Source organism: Ammospiza nelsoni, chromosome 32, assembly GCF_027579445.1.
Source record: "Ammospiza nelsoni isolate bAmmNel1 chromosome 32, bAmmNel1.pri, whole genome shotgun sequence".
Taxonomy (NCBI): Eukaryota; Metazoa; Chordata; class Aves; order Passeriformes; family Passerellidae; genus Ammospiza; species Ammospiza nelsoni.
In genome coordinates, this window is record NC_080664.1 from 1,851,327 (window position 1) to 1,874,604 (window position 23,278).

Genomic DNA, 23,278 nt, shown 5'->3' on the forward strand with positions numbered 1-23,278 from the left:
CCCCCCGAACCAGCGATACCCCCCCCCCCCACAACAGAGGGACACCCCAGAGCCCCCCCGGGGTCTGAGGCACCAGGGACACCCCCAGAACTAGAAACCCTGAAACAGAGACCCCCGAGCTGCAGAGGCCTCCTCAGCCCTGGAACCCCAAAACCCAGAGACCCTCCCCAGCACCAGAACCACCTCCAGCCCCAAGACCCCCAAATCAGAGGTTCCCAGCTCAGAAACCCCCAAACCCAGCCCCGAAGTGCCAGGACCCCCAAAACCCTGAATCGCTAATCCACGACCCCCAAACCTCAGACCCCGAAGTGCCAAGACCCTCCAGACCCTGGATCCTCAATCCAGGACCACCCAAACCCCAGATCCCCAATCCAGGACCCCCAAAACCCTGAATCCCTAATCCAGGACTTCCCAAACCCCAGACCCTGAAGTGCCCCAATCCAGGATCATCCAAACCCCAGACCGCCAATTCCAGACCCCCCCAAATCCCGTATCCCCAATTCCGGATCCCCCAAAACCCCAGACTCAGAGTGCCAGGACCCCCCAAACCCCAGATCCCCAATCTAGGACCCCCCAAGCCCCAGACTGCCAATTCCAGACTTCCCAAAACCCTGGATTCCCAATCAATGACCTTCCACACCCCAAATTCCCAGTCCAGGACCCCCCAAAACCCCAAACCCCAAAGTGCCAGAACCCCCCCAGACCCTGTATCCCCAATCTGAGACCCCCCCCCAAAACCACAGCCTCCAAGTGCCAGGATCCCCCAAACCCCAAATCCCCAATCCAGGACACCCCAAACAGCAGATCTCAAATCCAGGACTCCCAAAACCCCTGAACCCCCAATCTCGGAGCCCCCCAAACCCCAGACCCTGAAGTGCCAGGACCCCCAAAACCCCGAATCCCCAATCCAGGACCCCCCAAAACCATGACCCCGAAGTGCCAGGACCCCTCAAATCCCAGACCGCCAATTCCAGACCCCCAAACCCCAAATCCCCAATCCAGGACCCCCCAAAACCCCTGAACCCCCAATCCCGGAGCCCCCCAAACCCCACACCCCGGAGTGCCAGGACCCCCCAAAACCCCAGATCCCCCATCCAGGACCCCCCCAACAGCCAGATCGCCAATTCCAGACCCCCCCCAAACCCCAAATCCCCAATCCAGAGTCCCCAAAACCCCAGACCGCCAATTCCAGACCCCTCAAAACCCCAGACCCGAAGTGCCAGGACCCTCAAACCCCGAATCCCCAATCCTGGACCCCCCAAACCCCAAATCTCCAATCCTGAAGCCCCCAAACCCCAGATCCCGAATCCAGGACCTCCCAAATGCCAGACCCTGAAGTGCCAGGAGCCCCCAAAATCCGGATCCCCAATCCAGGACCCCCACAAAACCTCAGACCTCCAATTCCAGACCCCCCCAAACCCCAGATGCCCAATTCCAGACCCCTCCAAACCCCAGATCCCCAATCCAGGACCCCCCAAACCCCAAATCCCCAATCCAGGACCTCCCCAAACCTCAGACCCAGAGTGCCAAGACCCCTCAAAGCCCGGATCCCCAAACACCAGATCCCAAATCCAGGACCCCCAAAAGCCCTGAACCCCCAATCTCGGAGCCCCCCAAACCCCACACTCCGGAGTGCCAGGACCCCCCAAACCCCAAATCCACAATCCACAATCCCCCCAAAACCCTGGATCCGCAATTCCAGACCCCTCCCAAACCCCAAATCCCCAATTCCAGACCCCCCCAAAACCCCAAATCCCCAATTCCAGACCCCCCAAAACCCCAAACCTCAAAGTGCCAGAACCCCCCCAGACCCTGGATCCCCAATCCAGGACCCCCAAAACCCCAAATCCCCAATTCCAGAGCCCCCAAAACCCCTGAACCCCCAATCTCGGAGCCCCCCAGGCCCCCCCAGACGAGAGGGGACAAAGGGGACAGGACCGAACGTTAATGACCCCAGAGCCAGCCCGACCCCTCCTCATGAATATCATTAATATTCATTAATATTCTAATTAGCCCAGGTGCACCTGTTATTGGCGGCCGCGGCCCCGTTCTGCAGGGCTCATTTGCATACGCGCTGCCGTGATTATGAATATTTAATCCGAATCGTTAAATACCTACAGCTAGTTAAATGCCGGCCTCATTTGCATACATTTGCATAGCGCGAATGGTTTTTGCGTACGGGGAGAGGAAAACAGCTCGGGTGGGGGGGCGGATTTTAATTAACAAAGACTCAGAGGGGGGGATTGCGGGGGATGGAGGGAGGGGCGCCCCTAAATGGGTCTGGGGTCCCTAAACGGGTTTGGGGGACTGGGGAGGGGAGTAGAGGGGTTCCTAAATAGGTCTGGGGGTCTTTAAATGGGTCTGGGGGTCCCTAAAAGGGTGTGGGGGTCCCTAGGTGGGGTCTGGAGGTTTCTAGGAGGGGTCTTGGGTCCCTAAATGGGAGTGGGGGTCTTTAAATGGGTCTGGGCTCCCTAAATGCATCTGGGGTCCCTAAGCTGGGTATGGGGGTCCCTAAATGGGTCTGGGGTCTCTAAATAGGTTTGGGGGACTGCAGAGGGGGGGAGATGGGTCTCTAAATGGGTCTGGGGGTCCCTAAAAGGGTCTGGGGGTCCCTAAATAAGTTTGGGGGTCCCTAAATTTGGTCTGGGGTTCCTAATTGGGTCTGGGGGACTGGGAGGAGGGGGAGAGGGGTCCCTAAATGGGTCTGGGGGCCATAAATGTGTCTGGGGTTCCTAAACAAGTGTGAGGGTCCTTAAATGGGTCTGAAGGTCCCTAAATGGGTCTGGGGGTCCCTAAGCTGGGTCTGGGGTCTCCAGGCGGGGTCTGAGCGCAGCTCGGGGTCCCCCGGCCGCCCCCTCCCCCTTTAACCATAAATCCGATTTTTTCCCATTTCTGCGCCTTCTGAGGGCGAGGAAAATTTCCCCTCATGAATTATTCATGAGCACACCCCACGGCCAGCAGGCTCATTTGCATATTCATGCCGCAGCTGCTGCATTATTCATGAGCGGGAGGAAAAGGCGAGATTCGAGTCCTGACAGTGGGGGCGGAATGAGGGGAGAAAAAAATCCCAAAAAATGGGAATTTGGGACTTATAGGGGCATTTCACAACCTAAGGGGGCTCTTAATAATACAGAGATTTATTAATTATCTATATATATTAACATGATGATGATGATGATAATAATAATAACAACAATGATAATAATAATCATGATAATAATGATTAAAAAATATAGGTGTGATACACATTATATACATTTTTGTACTATATTTTCTCTTATTTTATCAGGATTTAATTAATATTTTAATATATTTTACTATTATGCTATGTGTTGTGCATTTATATAAAAAATTGTTGCCATATATTAATATTATACTACATATAATATATAACACATAACATATAACATATAACACATAACATATAACACATAACATATAATATATAATATATAATATATAATATATAATATATAATATATAATATATAATATATAATATATAATATATAATATATAATATATAATATATAATATATAATATATAATATATAATATATATTACATTTAAGAATGTATAGAATGTATAGAATATATATTTCTATACACAAATATATAATATATACATAATACATATTCAATAAATTATACTAACTAAATTATATAAACATATCTCATATATATTTATATTGTGTAATATATATATATATTTATATATATATTTGAGAATTTGGGAATTTGAGACTTTCGAGGGCATTTCGCAATCTAAGGGAGCTCTTTAATCATACAGAGATTTAGGGATTATTTATAGAGAATATTATAACATTATTATTATTATTATTATTATTATTATTATTATTATTATTATTATTATTTAGAAATATAATAATATTGTATTTATATAGGTGTGATACACATAATATATATTTTTGTACTATATGTTCTCTTACTTTATCAGGATTTAATGAATATTTTAATATATAATATTATTATGCCATATATTGGGCATTTATATAAATAGTTATTGGCATATATTCATATTATACTATAGATACGTATATGTTCATATATTTACATATTATATATTTGTTTTATTTATTGTATTTTTATTTATTTATTATATATTTATATTTTATATAGTATATATTTATATATTTAAATATATATTTATATATAATAGATTTATTTTATTTACTATATTTTAGTTAATTTATTTATTATATATTCATTTATGTTTTATATAGGATATAAATATATATTATATACTTATCTTTTATACATTTAAATATGTGTTCATACATTTAAATATATAAATATAAAATAAATATAAAAGAAGTATAAAATATAAAAATATATTATATATTTTGTATTATATATTATATATTTATATATACATAAATTAATATATTGCAAAGTAATATATTTATATATTAATGCATAATTATTATTTTTGTACTAATATATTATTACAATAATTTATATAATGTTTTATTCATTAATTCTTATTAATATTTCTTTATATATTGTAGAAATAAATTGTATTTCTAAATGTGTGAAATTATTGTATTAATATTTTTAATGTAATTTACTATATTTACATATTGTTCTAGTATGTATTACATACAGAGGTATGTAAGGTTTCATATGTATTTTAGAAATACTTTAAAAATATTCATTTTAACTGCAATTTATACTAAATTCTAATGCTATGTTACATTCTTTACATTAAATTCTCATTAAATTTTTATCCTTAACAATGCTCAAATATAAAATTCTGTTATTCTCTGCCAGTATTTCCTGTATCTCCATATTCGAGATTTATTTCATTTTTAAACAAAATTTTCCAGACCCAGTTAGGACCCCAAGACCCATTTAGCGCCCCCAGACTTTGTTTAGGACCCCCAGACCCATTTAGTGCCCCCAGACCCCGTTCAGTGACCCCACACCCCCTTTAGGGACCCCTCCCCTCCAGCCCCTCCCCCCCCGTGACCCCGCCCCCTTTGGGACCCTCCCTCATTTCCCCCCCTCCACATTTTCCCGCGGTCTCTTTAAGATCGCGTGGCCCCGCCCCAAGCGCGATGACGTCACCACGTTCGCTTCCTGTCCCGCTTCCTGCCCCGTCCCTCACCCTCCCCCACGGGCCGCCCCCCGCCTCCTCCTCCTCCTCCTCCTCCTCCTCCTCGCTCCCCGCCGTGCGCGCGGGAGCCGCCGCCGCCATGAACGGCAAAGGCAAGGCCGGGTCGGGCCCTCGGTGCCCTCAGCGGAGCCGCCGGGCCCGGCCGGGAGCGCCGCCCGGGGCCGCGGCGCCTTTAAGGGCGCCTGAGGGGCGGGGGTCGCGTTGGCTGAGGCGGCGTGGCCAGGGTTGCCATAGAGATGCGTGCTCAGCCTCGCTTTGAGCCGGGAGGCGGGGCTGGGGGAGAAACCATGGGGAGGGAGCGCGGGGGGATGTGGGACCCTGGGGGGAGATACCATAGAAGGGGGCACAGGGGGGTGTGAGGGTTTTTTGGGGGGAGATATCATGGGGGGGTGACGGGGGAGGGTGTGAGGATTTGGGGGAGATACCATGGAGGAGGCGTGGGGGGGGGGGGGTGAGGATTTGTGGAGGGAGATACCATGGGGGGGGCTGGTGGGGGGTCTGAGGCTTTTTGGGGGAGATACCATGGGGGGGGGGAGAGGGGGGATGTGAGGGTTTTTTGGAGGGGGGAGATACCATGGGGGGGCGCGGGGGGGAGGCTGAGGATTTGTGGGGGAGATACCATGGGGCGAGAGGGGGGGTGTGAGGATTTGGGGGAGATACCATGGGGGGAGAGGGAGTGTGTGAGCATTTGTGGTGGGGGAGATACCATGGGGGGGCGCGGGGGGGTGTGATACCACGAGGGGTGAATCTGCGGCGTTGCGGGGAGTGAGGGGCGATGCCATGATGTGGGGGGATGGCAGCATTGGGGGGACACTGAGGCCGGGCTGATGCCGTGGGGGAGCTGCCTGGGGGGCACAGGGTGGGCAGTGGTGGCACCGATGCCCTGGGGGGGCACAGGGCACGGGGGTGATGCCCGGGGTGGGCACAGGGCGCGGGGCCGATGCCTTTTCCTGTCAGTGCAGTTTTGGGCTCGGTCCCGGCTCTCCTGAGCCGTTCGTGTCCCCCCAGGGCCGTTCCCAGCCCAGCCCCTGTTCCCGGCCCCCCCCGGGTACCCCCCGGCTCTGCCCCTGCTGCAGCCGCCCCCCTGCCCTGAGCCCGCCTACCCCGAGGTACGTGGGACACACGGGACACATGGGACACTCACATGGGACACACGGGACACACACACGGGACACACGGGACACACGGGACACACAGACACACAGGATACACGGGACACACACACGGGACACATGGGACACATGGGACACTCACACGGGACACACGGGACACACGGGACACTCACATGGGACACACGGGACACACGGGACACACGGGACACACGGGACACTCACATGGGACACACGGGACACTCACACGGGACACACGGGACACACACACGGGACACATGGGACACACGGGACACTCACACGGGACACACGGGACACACGGGACACTCACATGGGACACACGGGACACACGGGACACATGGGACACTCACATGGGACACACGGGACACTCACACGGGACACACGGGACACACGGGACACTCACATGGGACACACGGGACACACGGGACACACGGGACACTCACACGGGACACACAGACACTCACACAGGATACACGGGACACACACACGGGACACATGGGACACACGGGACACTCACACGGGACACACGGGACACACGGGACACTGACACGGGACACACGGGACACTGACACGGGACACACGGGACACACGGGACACTCACATGGGACACACGGGACACATGGGATATACACACATGGGACACATGGCACACGTGAGACACACCGGACATGTGGGACACACAGGACATGTGTGATACGTGGCACACATGGCACACATGGGACACATGGGATAGATAATATCAGGACACATGGGACACCTGTCTGGGGGGTGACACCTGTCTGGGTGGGGGTGACACCTGTCTGGTGGGTGACACCTGTCTGGGGGGTGACACCTGTCTGGGTGAGGGTGACACCTGGGTGGGGGGGGTGACACCTGTCTGGTGGGTGACACCTGTGTGTGGGGGTGGGGACACCTGTCTGGGGGGGTGACACCTCTCTGGGTAGAGGTGACACCTGTCTGGGTGGGTGACACCTGTCTGGGTATGGGTGACACCTGTCTGGGGGGTGACACCTGTCTGGGGGGTGACACCTGGGTGAGGGTGACACCTGTCTGGGGGGTGACACCTGTCTGGGGGTGACACCTGTCTGGGGGGTGACACCTGTGTGCCCTCGCTGTTTTTGCAGCTCTACCGCCTCAGCTTTGTCCCCCTGGGCACCGCTGGTGTCCCCCCCGTGTCCCCAGCGTGCCCAGGTGCGTCCCTGTACCTGCCCCTGGCCCCGCCCCTGCCCCTGCCCTCCCCCGTGGCCTTTGTGCCCCTGGGCCAGGTGTACCCGGCAGGACCCGCTCTGCTGCTGGAGGGGGGCGTGGGCAGCGCGGCCAGGCTGGGCACAGGTGGCACCGCTGGCGTCCAGGTGAGGGCAGGGGCGGCTGAGGGGTGGCATGGGTGGGAGGGCTTGGGACAGGTGTGAGTGACGGCGTCCAGGTGATACCAGGTGGCTCTGTGGGGTTTGGGACAGGTGACACTGGCAGCGTCCAGGTGAGGGCAGGGGGGATCTGGGGGGTTTGGGGATTTGGGTGGAAAAGGTTAGGGGAGGGTTGGCACAGGTGGGAAGGGTTGGCACAGGTGGGGAGGGTTGGCACAGGTGGGGAGGGTTGGGGCAGGTGGGAAGGGTTGGCACAGGTGGGAAGGGTTGGGGCAGGTGGGAAGGGTTGGCACAGGTGGGAAGGGTTGGCACAGGTGGGAAGGGTTGGCACAGGTGGGAGGTTGGCACAGGTGGGGAGGGTTGGGGCAGGTGGGAAGGGTTGGCACAGGTGGGAAGGGTTGGCACAGGTGGGGAGGGTTGGGGCAGGTGGGGAGGGTTGGCACAGGTGGGAAGGGTTGGCGCAGGTGGGGAGGGTTGGGGCAGGTGGGAAGGGTTGGCACAGGTGGGGAGGGTTGGGGCAGGTGGGAAGGGTTGGCACAGGTGGGGAGGGTTGGGGCAGGTGGGAAGGGTTGGCACAGGGGGGGAGGGTTGGCACAGGGGAGGAGGGTTGGGGCAGGTGGGAAGGGGGGGCACAGGTGGGAAGGGGGGGCACAGGTGGGAAGGGTTGGCACAGGGGGCGAGGGTTGGCACAGGGGGGGAGGGTTGGCACAGGTGGGAAGGGTTGGGGCAGGTGGGGAGGGTTGGCACAGGTGGGGAGGGTTGGGGCAGGTGGGAAGGGTTGGCACAGGTGGGAAGGGTTGGCACAGGGGGGGAGGGTTGGCACAGGTGGGAAGGGTTGGGGCAGGTGGGATTGCCAGCGCCCAGGTGAGGGCAGGTGGATCTGGGGGGTTGGGACAGATGGGAGGGTTTGGGACAGGTGGGACTGGCAGGATCCAGGTCATACCAGGTGGGTCTGTGGGATTTGGGGATTTGGGTGGGAATGTTTGGGACAGGTGACATGGGCAACATCCCAGGGAGTGCAGGTGGATCTGGGGGGGTAGGACAGGTGAGAAGGTTTGGGACAAGTGGCACTGGCAGTATCGAGGTGAGGGCAGGTGGAACTGGGGAGCTGGCACAGGTTGGGGGGGTTTGGGACAGGTGACAATGGCAGCATCCCACTGAGTGTGGGTGGATCTGGGGGGGTGGCACAGGTGGGAGGGATTGGGACAGGTGGGATTGTCAGGATCCAGGTGAGTGCAGGTGGATCTGTGGGGCTTGGGATGGGGTGGGAAATTTTGGGGTGGCACTGGCAGCTTTCAGGTGATACCAGGTGGATCTGTGGGATTTGGGACAGGTGGGTTGGTTTGGGACAGATGGCACTGCCAGGATCCAGGTGAGTGCAGGTGGATCTGTGGGTTTAGGACTGGTGGGAAGGGGTGGGACAGGTGGCACTGACAGCACCCAGGGAGTGCAGGTGGATCTGGGGGATTTGGGGATTTGGGTGGGGAGGGACCAGAAGATGGCCTGGCCCTGGCCCAGGTGAGTCCCAGCCCCATCCAGGTGGCTTTGGGCACATCCAGGTGGGGTTTGGGATCACGGGTGGCCTTGGGGGGAGCAGGGCAAGGGGGGTCTTGGGCCCCTGACCTCACCTGACCTCATCTGACTTCACCTGATCTCACCTGACCTCACCTGACCCCACCTGACCTCACCTGACCCCACCTAACCCCACCTGACCCCACCTAACCCCACCTGACCTCATCTGACCCCACCTGACCCCACCTGACCCCTCACCTGGGCCGGGCACTTCCTGTGAGCTGGGGGAGGTTCCTGCACACCTGGCCCTGCTCACCTGGGCCCCCTTGGCTCCCCTCTCCCGGAGCCTCAGAGGTTCCTGCTCCCCTGGAAATCCCACCTGGAGCCTGGGGACAGGTGACAGTGTGTCCCCAGGTGACAGCACAGGTGACAGTGTGTCCCAATGTGGCAGCACAGGTGACAGGTGTCCAGGCCAGGTGCCGCAGCCCTCGGGGGTGGCTCAGGGCTGTGTCCCAGCCCTGTCGCTGTCCCTCAGTGGGGTTGGGGACATCTCTGTGTGCCCGGAGCGCGCCTGGGGTGTGACACCGGCCTTGGCTGTCCTGTCGTGACAGTGGCCTCGTGTCCCTCCTGTCACACAGCCTTGCCCCCGCTGCTGTTGCGATGCTGAACTTGTCTGTCCCCCTGTCATGACAGTGACCCATCTCCTGTCACGACAGTGGTCCATCCCCTATCGCGATAGTGACCCATCCCCTGTCACTACAGTGACCTGTCCCCTATGATGATGGTGACCTGTCCCTTGTTGTGACAGTGATCTTGGCTGTCCACCTGTCACGACAGTGACCCATCCCCTGTCACGACAGTGACCTGTCCCCTGTTGTGACAGTGACCTTGGCTGTCACCCTGTCATGACAGTGACCTGTCCCAATGTCGTGACAGTGACCTGTCTCCTATCATGACAGTGATCGGTCCCCTATCACAACAGTGACCCATCCCATGTCATGACAGTGACCCGTCCCCATGTCACGACAGTGACCTGTCCCCTGTGGTGACAGTGACCCCTCCCCTATCGCGACAGTGACCCGTCCTCTATCATGACAGTGACCCCTCCCCTATCGCGACAGTGACCCCTCCCATATCGCGACAGTGACCCCTCCCCTATCGCAACAGTGACCCGTCCCCTATCGCGACAGTGACCCGTCGCTGTTTCCTTGCAGCCGCCGCCCGCCGGGTGCCCCCCGGTTGCCGCCCCGGTGCCGGTGCCGCCCGGAGCCGCCGTCCTGCTGCCCCCGCGCAAGGGGCGCGTCCCGGGGGGAAACGGGGGCGGCTTCGGCCTCTGGTGAGGGGGGGCCGGGGCTGGGGTCCCCCCTGACCCTTTGGGGTCCCCCCCGTTCAGCCCCTCCCCCCCGGGACCCCAGAGGTGGGAGGGACCCCCCCCCCCCCCCCCCCCCCCCCCCCACACACACAGGTGACACGAGGGGGTGACAGCGGGGAGGGGTTTGGTCACTTGGGGGGTTCATTCACAAATGGGGGTGAGTTCAGCCCCGCCCCTTCCTCATTTATATGCAGCTCTAATTAATGAATGGCTTAATTAAGCCCTGGGGAGGGATTTCCCCTTCCACACCCCCTCATCCCTCTGCTAGAGCCATCCGGGGTTCTCTTCTTTTTGGGAAAGGTGCGTTTGGGGTAGGAAACAGAAAAATTCTCCTCTCCAGAGACAAAATTCTCTTCCCAGAAGCAAAATCCCTTTCCCAGAGCCAAAAATCTCATCCTCAGAGGCAAAATTCCTTTCCCAGAGGCAAAATTCCCTCCCCAGAAGCAAAATTTCCTCCCCAGAGGCAAAACCTGAGCCCCTCCTGGCCTCTCCCGAGGTTCCCCGTCACCCTCTCCCACCTTTTCCTCCAGGAACTCTGTCCTGGGATTTTTTTGAACCCCCTCCCAGTAATTTTGGATTTTTTGCACTTCAGCTCCAATCAAAGCCATGAGCGGTGCCAGGGCCGCGCTGCCTCTCCCGTGGGATCCTCCCCGTTCCAGCTAGAGCCAGGTTTAATTAATGCTTAATTAGCAAACGCTTGGGTTTAACTCGAACCTGGTCTTTTAACACCCAAATTCCTTAAATCCGAGAGGCTGTTTCCATCTGTGCCGGGGTAGGAACTCTCAGGGAGCGCCCAAATCCCTTGGGTTCCCTCTTTAGGGTTGGGATGGTTTGGGGTTTATCAATGGGGTTATCAATGAGGTGTAAATTGGTGGTTTATGGAGGAATTTTTTTGTGAATGGAATGTTTGTAAATGGATTTTTATGAATGGGGTGGTTGCAAATGGATTTTTTTATTAATGGGGTGGTTGTAGGTGGGTTTTTATGAATGGGGTATTTGTGAATGGGTTTATCAATGGGTTTATCAATGCATTGATAACCAAACCTCCACAAGCTTGGGAGGAGCACTTCAGGGATCCTCAGTCGGGTGTTTTACTTCTTTTTGGTTGTTACTTGATGAAGAAAGAGCTCAGATTCGCTTTTATTTTATCTTAAATATTTCACTTTAATCTGAATCTGTGTTCTGTGTGTGTGTGACCATCCCTGACTGTTCCCAAGGGCTCTCGGACTCTCTGTGCTGCACTGAACTTGTGGATTTTTATACTAAAAACCAAAAATAAAGATTATTTTGAAAATTTAAATGAAGTGACAAATTTCTGTTGGGCCTCTGAGAACCCCTTTGGCTGCTGCCAGCTGGGGTTTCCTCACTTCTTTCCTTTTTCCTGCTGCGTTGGGAACTTCCTCTTATTATTTTTTTGGGGGGTATTTGGGGTTTTTCCTGGTCTCGGCACCCACATATTCTTCCATGGTTGGCTTCATAAATTAAGGAAGAAAAAATAAATTCAAACCAAATAAAATCAGCCTGTAGATCCTCAGCTTTAGGTAGAAGCCCAGCTCCAGGGAATTTAGGGAAGAGCACAAGCTCCAGGAGATTCAAGCAGATCCCAGCTCCAGGATATTTAGGCAGAACCTCAACCCCAGGGAATTCAGGCAGCTTTCCAATTTAGGTGGATCCCCAAATTCAGGGAATTTAGGGAGAACCCCAAAGCCAGGAAATGCAGGTGGAGCCCCCGGGGATTGAGGCAGATCCCACTTAGGAAGATCCCCCACCTCCAAAACATTTCAGCAGATCCTCAGCTCTGGGATATTTCAGTGCATCCCCAACTCCAGGAAATCTGAGCAGATCCCTGATGCCAGGGAATTCAAGTATCATCCTAACTCCTGAAAATTCATAGAGGTCTCCATCTGCAGGGAATTTAGGGAGATCACAAGCTCCAGGATATTTAGGCAGAACCCCAGGGAATTTAGGCAGTTTCTAATTTAGGTGGATCCCCAAATCCCGGTAATTTAGGCAGAACCCCAAATGCAGGAAATGTAAGTGGAGGCCCAGCTCCATAGAATTAGAGCGATCACAAGTTCCATGAGATTCAGGCAGATCCCAGCTCCAGGATATTTAGGCAGAACCTCAGTCCCAGGGAATTTAGGCAGTTTCTAATTTAAATGGATCCTCAAATCCAGGGAATTTAGGGAGAACCCCAAAGCCAGGAAATGCAGGTAGAGCTCCAGGGGGTTGAGGCAGATCCCACTTAGGAAGATCCCCCACCTCCAGGGAATTTCAGCAGATCCTCAGCTCTGGGATGTTTCAACTCCAGGAAATTTGAGCAGATCCCCGATGCCAGAGAATTTAGGTAGCATCCTAACTCCTGAAAATTCATGTAGACCCCCATCTCCAAGGAATTTGGGAGATCACAAGCTCCAGCATATTTAGGCAGAACCCCAGGGGATTTAGGCAGGTTTCCAATTTAGGTGGATCCCCAAATCCAGGGAATTTAGGCAGAACCCCAAATGCGGGAAATGCAGGTAGAGCCCCAGCTCCAGGGGATTTAGGGAGATCCCAGCTCCAGGATATTTAGGCAGAACCCCAGGGAATTTAGGCAGTTTCTAATTTAAGAGGATCCCCAAATTCAGGGAATTTAGGGAGAACCCCAAAGCCAGGAAATGCAGGTGGAGCCCCAGGGGATTGAGGCAGATCCCACTTAGGAAGATGCGCCACCTCAAAAAAATTTCAGCACATCTTCAGCTCTGGGATATTTCAGTGCATCCCCAACACCAGGAAATTTGAGCAGATCCCTGATGCCAGAGAATTTAGGTAGTATCCTAACTCCTGAAAATTCATGTAGACCCCCATCTCCAAGGAATTTGGGAGATCACAAGCTCCAGCATATTTAGGCAGAACCCCAGGGGATTTAGGCAGGTTTCCAATTTAGGTGGATCCCCAAATCCCGGGAATTTAGGCAGAACCCCAAATGTGGGAAATGCAGGTAGAGCCCCAGCTCCAGGGGATTTAGGGAGATCCCAGCTCCAGGCATTCAGGCAGATCCCAGCTCCAGGATATTTAGGCAGAACCCCAGGGAATTTAGGCAGTTTCTAATTTAAGAGGATCCCCAAATTCAGGGAATTTAGGGAGAACCCCAAAGCCAGGAAATGCAGGTGGAGCCCCAGGGGATTGAGGCAGATCCCACTTAGGAAGATGCGCCACCTCCAAAAAATTTCAGCAGATCCTGAGCTCTGGGATATTTCAGTGCCTCCCCAACTCCAGGAAATTTGAGCAGATCCCCGATACCAGGGAATTCAGATAGCATCCTAACTCCTGAAAATTCATAGAGGTCTCCATCTGCAGGGAATTTAGGGAGATCACAAGCCCCAGCATATTTAGGCAGAACCCCAGGGGATTTAGGCAGGTTTCCAATTTAGGTGGATCCCCAAATCCAGGAAATGCAAGTAGAGGCCCAGCTCCATGGAATTTAGAGAGATCACAAGCTCCATGAGATTCAGGCAGATCCCAGCTCCAGGATATTTAGGCAGAACCTCAGCCCCAGGGAATTTAGGGAGGTTTCCAGTTTAGATGGATCCCCAAATTCAGGGAATTTAGGCAGAACCCCAAAGCCAGGAAATGTAGGTAAAGCCCCAAATCCAGGGGATTGAGGCAGATCCCACTTAGGAAGATCCCCCACCTCCAAAACATTTCAGCAGATCCTGAGCTGTGGCATATTTCAGTGCCTCCCCAACTCCAGGAAATTTGGGCAGATCCCTGATGCCAGGGAATTCAGGTAGCATCCTAACTCCTGAAAATTCACATAGGCCTCCATCTGCAGGGAATTTAGGGAGATCACAAGCTCCAGCATATTTAGGCAGAACCCCAGGGAATTCAGGCAGGTTTCCAATTTAGGTGGAACCCCAAATCCAGGAAATGCAAGTAGAGGCCCAGCTCCATGGAATTTAGAGAGATCACAAGCTCCATGAGATTCAGGCAGATCCCAGCTCCAGGATATTTAGGCAGAACCTCAGCCCCAGGGAATTTAGGGAGGTTTCCAATTTAGGTGGATCCCCAAATCCAGGGAATTTAGGCAGAACCCCAAAGCCAGGAAATGTAGGTAAAGCCCCAAATCCAGGGGTTTGAGGCAGATCCCACTTAGGAAGATCCCCCACCTCCAGGGAATTTCAGCAGATCCTCAGCTCCAGGATATTTCAACTCCAGGAAATTTGAGCAGATCCCTGATGGCAGGGAATTCAGATAGCATCCTAACTCCTGAAAATTCATAGAATCCTCCATCTCCAGGGGATTTTGGGATCTGTGTGGATCCCAGGCGTGTCCTTAGATGAAATATTCCTCCTTGTCCTTGGCTGGAGGCTCCTCCCTCGGGGTGGCGTCGGGCTCGGGCTGCTCGTAGGTGAGGTAGGAGCCCTGGTTCCGGTACAGGTAAATCCCAATCACCACCAGCACGGTGAGCAGAGTCAGGAACACCAGGGTGATCACCACTGCAGGGCAAGCACAGGTGTGACACGTGAGATGTATTGGGATAATTACCAATATTGCCAGAATGGGATGTGCCTGAGCTTGTCTGGCCCTTGGTGCTGAACCAAAAGTGGCAACTGTAGTGATTTCACCCCAGAGACACTTTTGGCCAGCTGGGTGTGTGGTGTGTTGCAGACGTCTTTTATGAAAAATCCTTGCCTCAGGATTTTTCCTCCTGAGAAGCTGAGGCTTCAAGAACAAAATGTAAACGTTGATTATCTGCTGCTGTGGAACGCAACAGGTGCATATGGGATTGGTTTCATGTTAGATGTTTGTAATTAATGGCCAATCACTGCCCAGCTGGCTCGGACAGAGAGTCCAAGCCACAAACCTTTGTTATCCTTCTTTGCTATTCTATTCTTAGCTAGCCTTCTGATGAAATCCTTTCTTCTATTCTTTTAGTACAGTTTTAGTGTAATATATATCATAAAATAATAAATCACGCCTTCTGAAACATGGAGTCAGATCCTCATCTCTTCCCTCATCCAAGAACCCCTGTGAATACTGTCACAGTGGTGTTTCACCCTGAGACAATTTTGGCCAGCTGGATGTGTGGTATTTCACCCCAGAGACACTTTTTGTACCTGGATCACCCCACAGACACTTTGGGCTGGCTGGGTGTGTGGTGTTTCACCCCACAGACACCTTTGGCTGGCTGGGTGTGTGGTGTTTCACTCCACAGACACTTTTGGCTGTGGGTGTGTGGTGTTTCACCCCACAGACACTTTGGGCTGGCTGGGTGTGTGGTGTTTCACCCCACAGACACTTTTGGCTGTGGGTGTGTGGTGTTTCACCCCACAGACACCTTTGGCTGGCTGGGTGTGTGGTGTTTCACTCCACAGACACTTTTGGCTGTGGGTGTGTGGTGTTTCACCCCACAGACACTTTGGGCTGGCTGGGTGTGTGGTGTTTCACCCCACAGACACTTTTGGCTGTGGGTGTGTGGTGTTTCACCCCACAGACACTTTGGGCTGGCTGGGTGTGTGGTGTTTCACCCCACAGACACTTTTGGCTGTGGGTGTGTGGTGTTTCACCCCACAGACACTTTTGGCTGTGGGTGTGTGGTGTTTCACCCCACAGACACTTTGGGCTGGCTGGGTGTGTGGTGTTTCACCCCACAGACACTTTGGGCTGGCTGGGTGCTGCAGCTGGGCCCGTGGGGACAAGTCCAGGCCTGCAGGAGCTCTGGTGGTGCTGGGATGGAGCTTCTCCCCATAACAGGGGCTGCTCCTCAGGTTTCCCTCTGCCAGAGAAGCTTTAAGGCCATGGTGAAGGAAAGGAGTCGGTTCTGATGGAGGGTTTGGATGCAGGGCTTTATTCTGGCCCACAGGCCTCTGAATGCAGCACCAGCTCCCACAGAACTCCCTGAGCCCGTGGTTGCTGCTCCTTTGAACCTGGGTCATTTTTCAGGCTTGTTTTGCCCAGAAGAGGTACCTGGACTGTCTGTAACTCTTTGTTTTTATTGTCTCATACTGTCCTAATCTAAATTGTCCAAATTATTATTACTCTAACGACATTGCTATTGTTATACCCATTTTACTACTATTAAACTTTTAAAAATTTAAAAACAAGTGATTGGCATTTTTCACAATTCCAGAATTAAAATGCAATGGTAAAAAGGCCACAAGCAAAGCTCAGATCAGCACTGACCCAGGCTGGGTGACACTCTGGCTCCTCTCCTCTGGGCATCACCCACAGAAAACTCTCACAAAGTCTTTTTCTAAATTTCCAAGCTTTGGAGAAGGTTTCTTGCATTCTTATCATTGATCTTATCCTTTTAGCATCTTCATGTAGTTTTTCCTTTCTTGCTGCTGCTTTTGCTGAAAGTTTCCCAAAAATGGTAAATATTCACCTTGTTAGAGGGAAATCTCCTGCAATGAACATTCTAGGAGACACAGATTTATCTTATTGATGATGCACATTGAATGCACATTGCTGGGGTTTGGTCAGAGGAATAATCCTGTGGAATTAACATTTCTGGAGATGAATGTTCAGGCTGGGATTTTGGTGCATATCACTGTAATCTCATCAGAGGTGAGAGGAATGAGGGATTTGTCTTTCCAAACAAGCTGTGAGTCTGCTGGTGGATAAAACCAGCACTGGGAGATAAAAGAAACAATGGGAAGGATTGCACTGATTGATGAATGGAAAATGAGATTTGCTCTTACAAATAAACTTTAGGTTTGCTGATACATGAAATTAGACATTGAAATAAAATGTCTGATAAATGAAATTAGACATTGAGAGATGAAAGAAACAATGGGGAAGAAAAACCCCTAAATTCCATAAGAATTAAAAATTAAAAGGGAGGGTTGTGTGTTAGAGGGGAATCTTTGGTATCAGGTGTTCTGGGGAGTCTGAACCTCTCAAGTACCTCAGAAATGGTGGAAAAGAGAGGGAAATTGGGATATAAAGGAGGCTGTGTCCTCCAGAAATCTGAGAGATCCCAGGGCAATGCCCCATGGCCTCTCCCTTTATTGGAATAAAGCAAAAGGATTCCTCTGGCTCCTCTTTGGACATAAACCTCTGATGTTCGTGGATGAATTTTCCTAACACAGGGAATTTCCCAAAGCCTCCTTTGGTATGCCAGGATTTTCATCAGGTGAGATTACTGTAGCCTCAGCAGGAATTTATACATATCATCCATTACAGACTACAGTAATCCCACCTGATGGAAATCCTGGCACACCAAAGGAGGGTTCAGGAAATTCCCTCTGATGAGATTACAGTGATGTGCACCAAAATCCCAGCCTGAAGGAAATGTTGATTCCACAGGATTATTCCTCTGACCAAACCCCAGCAATGTGCATTCGATGTGCACCATCAATAAGATAAATCTGTGTCTCCTAGAATCAATATTGCAGATTTTCCTCTAACAAGGTGAATTATTTACCAGTTTTGGGAAACTCTCAGCAAGAAAGGAAAAACTACATGAAGATGCTAAAAGGATAAGATCAATGATAAGAAAGCAAGAAACCCTTGGAGCTTAGAAATTAATAAAAAGACTTTATGAAAGTTTTCTCTGGGTGATGCCCAGAGGAGAGGAGCCAGAGTGCCCCCCCTGTGTCACCCAACCTGGGTCAGTGCAGATCTGAGCTCTGCTTGTGGCCTTTTTACCATTGTATTGTAATTCTGGGATAAATTCTCCTTATTAATCAAATTGTTTAATTAATTTATAACACAGCCTGTAATAGATGATATGTATAAATTCGTGCTGAGGCCGCAATAATCCCACCTGATGGAAATCCTGGCATATCAAAAGAGGCTTTGGGAAATTCCCTCTGATGAGATTACAGCGATGTGCACCAAAATCCCAGCCTGAAGGAAATGTTGATTCCACAGGATTATTCCTCTGACCAAACCCCAGCAATGTGCATTCGATGTGCACCATCAATAAGATAAATCTGTGTCTCCTAGAATCAATATTGCAGGAGATTTCCCTCTAACAAGGTGAATTATTTACCAGTTTTGGGAAACTCTCAGCAAGAAAGGAAAAACTACATGAAGATGCTAAAAAGATAAGATCAATGATAAGAAAGCAAGAAACCCTCGGAGCTTGGAAATGTATAAAAAGACTTTGTGAGAGTTTTCTGTGGGTGATGCCCAGAGGAGAGGAGCCAGAGTGCCCCCCCTGTGTCACCCAACCTGGTTCTGCTCTGATCTGAGCTTTGCTTGTGGCTTTTTTACCATTGTACTGTAATTCTGGGATAAATCCTCCTTATTAATCAAATTGTTTTATTAATTTATAACTCAGCCGGAGCAGCCCGGCCTCACCTGCGATCACGGCGGTGTCGGCGGCCTCATGGCCAGGAGGGGTCGGAGCCTTCCTCAGGTACGGCGTGGTCGGGTCTTCCTCGGCACAGGGAGAGAGGGGGGTCAGGGAGGGCTGAGCGGGGGGAGAAGGTGGGGAGAGCCCGGAGGAGCCGCTCCAGGTGCTCACCTGAGCTCAGGTGGGGCCGATCTCCCTCCATCGCATCGGCGCCTTCCAGGGGAAGGGTTGGGGTCCTTCAGAGCTGCCAAAAATAGCGACAAAAGCGGTGAATTCCCGCTCAGTGCCCCACCACCTGTGCTCAGGTGGGGATGAGATCCCTCCTTCCAGGTGAGGCTCGGGATTCCTTCGGAATTACCAAAAATAGCGATAAAAGTCGTGATTTCCCCCCCAAACCACCCCAAAACTTGCAGCACGAGGGGGGTGGTGCAGCACCAGTAACGCACTGGAATTACTGGGGCTGGGGTCGCAGCCGGGACAGGGAAGAGCCAGCCCCTGGCTGGATTCACTCCTAAATTTCGAGAGCTTCAAAGTGCCTGAAAGTCCTTGAAAATGCCCCAAAATGCGGGGCCGGAGCTCGGGAATTGCCCGTCCCACCTTGGCCGTGCCCGATGGGGACCCCCGGGCCCCCCGAATGTCCCGGTGGTGGCTCCGGGGCGCGGGCGTTCCGTGACTCAGCGCGGTCGGAGCGAATCCGATCCCGTTTGTTTGGTTTTTTTTTTTTTTTTTAAAAAAAGAGGAAATCGAGCGGCGGGAGCGGGGCAGGAGCGGGGCGGGGCCACGGCCGGGCCGGGAGCGGGAATTTTGGGCTGAGGGCGCCGGGAATTGGGGCTGGGTGAGCCGGGAATTTGGTTTGGGGGAGCCCCGGGAATTGGGACTGGGAGCTGGGGCTGGGGAAGCCGGGAACTGGAGCTGGGGGGACCCGGGAATTTGGTCTGGGGGACCCCCGGGAGTTGGGTTTGGGGGTCCCGGGAATTGGGGCTGGGGGAGCCGGGAATTTGGTCTGGGGGACCCCCGGGAGTTGGGTTTGGGGGTCCCGGGAATTTGGTCTGGGGGAGCCCTGGGAATTGGGGCTGGGGGAGGCGGGAATTTGGTTTAGGGGAGCTGGGAATTGGGTCTGGGGGCCAGGCGGGAATTGGGACTGGGGAGAGGCGGGAATTGGGTCTGGGGGAGCTCCAGGAATTGAGGCTGGAAAAGCTCTGGGAATCGGGGTTGGAGGAGCCCCGAGAATTGGGTCTGGTGGCGCCGGGAATTGTGGCTGGGGGAGGCAGGAATTTGGGCTGAGGAGGCCCCGGGAATTGGGGTTGGGGGAGCCAGGAATTGGTGCTGGGAGAGCTGGGAATTGGGTCTGGGGGAGCCCCGAGAACTGAGGCTGGGCGCTAGCCGGGAATTGGGGCTGGGGGGCGCCGGGAATTGGGGCTGGGGGAGGTGGGAATTGGGGCTGGGGAGAGGCAGGAACTGGGGCTGGGGGCCAGCCGGGAATTGGGTCTGTGAGGGAGGCGGGAATTGGGGCTGGGGGCGCTCCGGGAATTTGGGTCTGGGGTCCCCGGGAGCTCGGGCCGTGCCCGTTCCCGTCCCGCAGGGCTCAGGGAGGGCGGGACCCGAGCAGGCAAAGCCCGGCTCGGGCTGGCAGCAGCTGCTCCTTAAACTCAGTTTTTCTTAAATCAGCTCCGCTTTAAACCCAACTGTACTCTAAACCCAGCTTTGCTTTAAACCCGGTTTTGCTGTAAGAACAGTTCTGCTTTAAAACCTTGTTTTGTTTTAAGCCTGTTTCACTTTAAACCTTGTTTAGCTTTAAACCCAGCTTTGCTTGAAACCAAACTCTTCTTTAATCCCAATTTCCTTTTAAACCCGATTTTTTTTTCTTAAACGCAGCTTTGCTTTAAACCCAGCTTTGCATTAAACACAATTTTATTTCCAGCACAATTTTGCTTTAAGCCTGATTTTACTTTAGTCTAGTCCTATGTTAAACCCAGTTTTTCTTTAAACTTAGTTTCGCTTTACACTCATTTTGCTTTAAACTCAATTTCACTTCAAGGTCCAGCTTTTCATTAAACCCAGCTTTGAATTAAACCTGATTTTGCCTTAAAACCAGCTTTCCTTTAAACTGAGTTTGCTTTAGACACGATTTTGCTTTAAACACAGATTTACATTACATCCAGAGCTGCTTTAATCCCAGCTTTGTTTAAAACTCGGTTTTGCTTTAAACCCAACTTTGAATGACACCAAGTTGTGCTTTAAACAGTTTCGTTTTCAATTCAGTTTTGCTTTAAACCCGGTTTTGCTTTAAACCCAACTTTGAATGACACCAAGTTGTGCTTTAAACAGTTTCATTTTCAATTTAGTTTTGTCTTAAACCCGGTTTTGCTTTAACCCAGCCCCTCATTAAGCCCAACTTTGCTGTCGAGCTCCCCCAGCAGAGCTCTCCAAAGCCACCCTCGACCTTCCCACGGAGCAGCTGCTGCTCCCGGGCGGCTTCAGAGCAAAAATCGGGATTAAATCCCCCAAAATAAACTGGGGTTTAAGAGAAGAAGAGGAAAAGGCGCTGCTGGGTGGAACAGGGGCAGGGCTGAGCTTTGGGAAAGGTTTTTTGGGAAGAGTTTGGCATTGCCAGTGAGGAACACCAACCAGTTCTGGGCCCCAGCACCCCAAAAACGCAACCCTGGCACCCACAAAACGCAACCCTGGGACCCCACAGAGCCCGAGGACTGGAGTGCTGGACTCACCAAAGGTTTAACCCGAATTTGTCTGAGGGAAGAGTTTGATTTCCATCCAACCACGCGTGGTGGTGGAAGGGGAGCTCCTCCTGCTCTCTCCAGGACAGGGATGCTCCCCACGGATCCCACCCTGCGGAAAGGCCCCGGTGCTTCCCAAAACCCCGGAATTTCTGGCAGTGCCAGGCCGGGATCCAGCCCGGAAGGAGGGGGCTGGCAGCCGCAGTGAATCATTCCCATCCCGATGGATTTAAATGTGTTTTTACAACAGGCTTGCGAAAAACTCCTCATCTTCCTCATTCCTGCGCTCCGGCCGAGCGGCTCCAGAGCCGTTCCCAAGGGAAACCCTGCCCCGCTCGGCCGCTCTGATCCCAAAAACTCCTTCCAGGAGCGCCGGGGATGCAGCTCCTGCATTCCTATCCCCATTCCCGTTCCCGGTGCCTGGATGATGGGAGGACCAAAACGTCCTTACAGATTTGTTTGGGGTGCTCGGCAGCGCCTTTACAGCCCCCTTATCCCCATCCCCGTTCCCGGTGCCTGGATGATGGGAGAGGAACAAATCGTCCCTACAGATTTTTTTAGGGGAGCTTGGCAGCACTTTTACAACTCCTCCATTCCCATCCCTATCCCCATCCCCACTCCCGTTCCCTGGATGAGGGGAGAGGAGCAAACCGGCCCTACAGATTTTTATGTGTGCTGGGAACGCCTTTACAGCCCCCCAGTTCCCATCCCCATTCCCGGTGTCTGGATGACAGGAGAGGAACAAACCGTCCCTACAGATTTTTAGGGGTGCTTGGGAGCACCTTTAGAGCCCCCCTATCCCCATTCCCATCCCAATTCCCAGAGCCTGGATGACGGGATAGGAACAAACCGTCCTTACAGATTTTTAGGGGTGCTCCGCAGCGCCTTTACGGCCCCTCAATTCCCTTTCCCGTGCCCGTTCCCAGAGCTTGGACGACGAGAGGAACAAACCGTCCCTATAGATTTGTTAGGGGTGCTCGGCAGCGCCTTTACAGCCCCCCTATCCCCATTCCCATCCCCATTCCCAGAACCTGGATGACGGGAGAGGAGCAAACCGTCCCTACAGATTTTTAGGAGTGCTCGGCAGCGCCTTTGCAGCCCCTCCATTCCCACTCCCGGTGGATGGAGGATGGGATCACCAAACCATCCCCCCCGGATTCTTTTGGGGTGCTCCGCAGCCCCTTTAGAGCCGCCCCGTCCCCTCCCCAGCGGGCGGATTGCGGGATTTCCTGCTCGCCCTCGTTTCTTGTCCCTCACCTCGGGATGATCCCCTGGGAGCGGCACTTTGCTCCCCTTGTTTCCCCCTCAGCTTTCCTGCCGGATTTCCTGCTTTCAGCCTCTCCCTGTGGCAGGATCCGGCCTTTTCCTCCCCTCCCACCCCAAATCCCGCTGGAAAACGCCCGGCCGAGCCCCGACATTCCGGCTTCACCCCCGGACCGGCCGCGCACCCCGTCCCTCACTGCAGGGCTGCGGTGCCGCCGTGTCCGGATCCCTGTGCCGGGGATTTGCCCCCTGAAGCCCCCAGGATCGGGAATTTCGGGGGAAGAGACATCCCGGGATCCAATTCCCACTCCTGCAGCTCTTACCTGCCGGCACCATGTGCGGCTCCAGGTGAAGGCGTTGCCCTGGTCCTACCTCACCTTTCCAGTTCGGCTGGAATGAGGATCAACCTCCCCAGGATCCTCCCTCCCCCGTTTAACCCCTCGCTGGCTGCGGGGCAAACCCATCATCGCGGAGATTTGGGG

General features: G+C 52.5%; 3 protein-coding genes across 4 annotated transcripts in view; 1 reads left to right on the plus strand and 2 right to left on the minus strand.

The window, feature by feature from the left end:
• POU6F1 (POU class 6 homeobox 1) overlaps nt 1–5,217 on the minus strand; it is a 49,725-nt gene extending 44,508 nt beyond the window's left edge. Inside the window, 1 exon segment of the mRNA XM_059491153.1 lies at nt 5,138–5,217. Coding sequence (XP_059347136.1) covers nt 5,138–5,217 — 80 coding nt within the window.
• DAZAP2 (DAZ associated protein 2) lies at nt 5,216–10,582 on the plus strand. Its single transcript, XM_059491154.1, has 4 exons — nt 5,216–5,228; nt 6,145–6,245; nt 7,391–7,618; nt 10,357–10,582. The coding sequence occupies exons 1-4, from the start codon at nt 5,216–5,218 to the stop codon at nt 10,480–10,482; spliced, it is 468 nt and encodes a 155-aa protein (XP_059347137.1). The 3' UTR covers nt 10,483–10,582.
• Nucleotides 10,583–12,672: 2,090 nt separating this feature from the next.
• SMAGP (small cell adhesion glycoprotein) lies at nt 12,673–22,863 on the minus strand. Of its 2 annotated transcripts, none has more exons than XM_059491318.1 (4): nt 22,791–22,863; nt 18,970–19,042; nt 18,804–18,878; nt 12,673–14,992 (listed from the first exon to the last, which is right to left on the minus strand). In XM_059491318.1, the coding sequence occupies exons 2-4, from the start codon at nt 18,998–19,000 to the stop codon at nt 14,829–14,831; spliced, it is 270 nt and encodes an 89-aa protein (XP_059347301.1). In that variant the 5' UTR covers nt 19,001–19,042; nt 22,791–22,863; the 3' UTR covers nt 12,673–14,828. The 2 variants fall into 2 exon arrangements, with proteins under 2 accessions (XP_059347301.1, XP_059347302.1); XM_059491319.1 differs by lacking the exon at nt 22,791–22,863 and adding an exon at nt 19,396–19,497.
• Nucleotides 22,864–23,278: the final 415 nt, after the last annotated feature.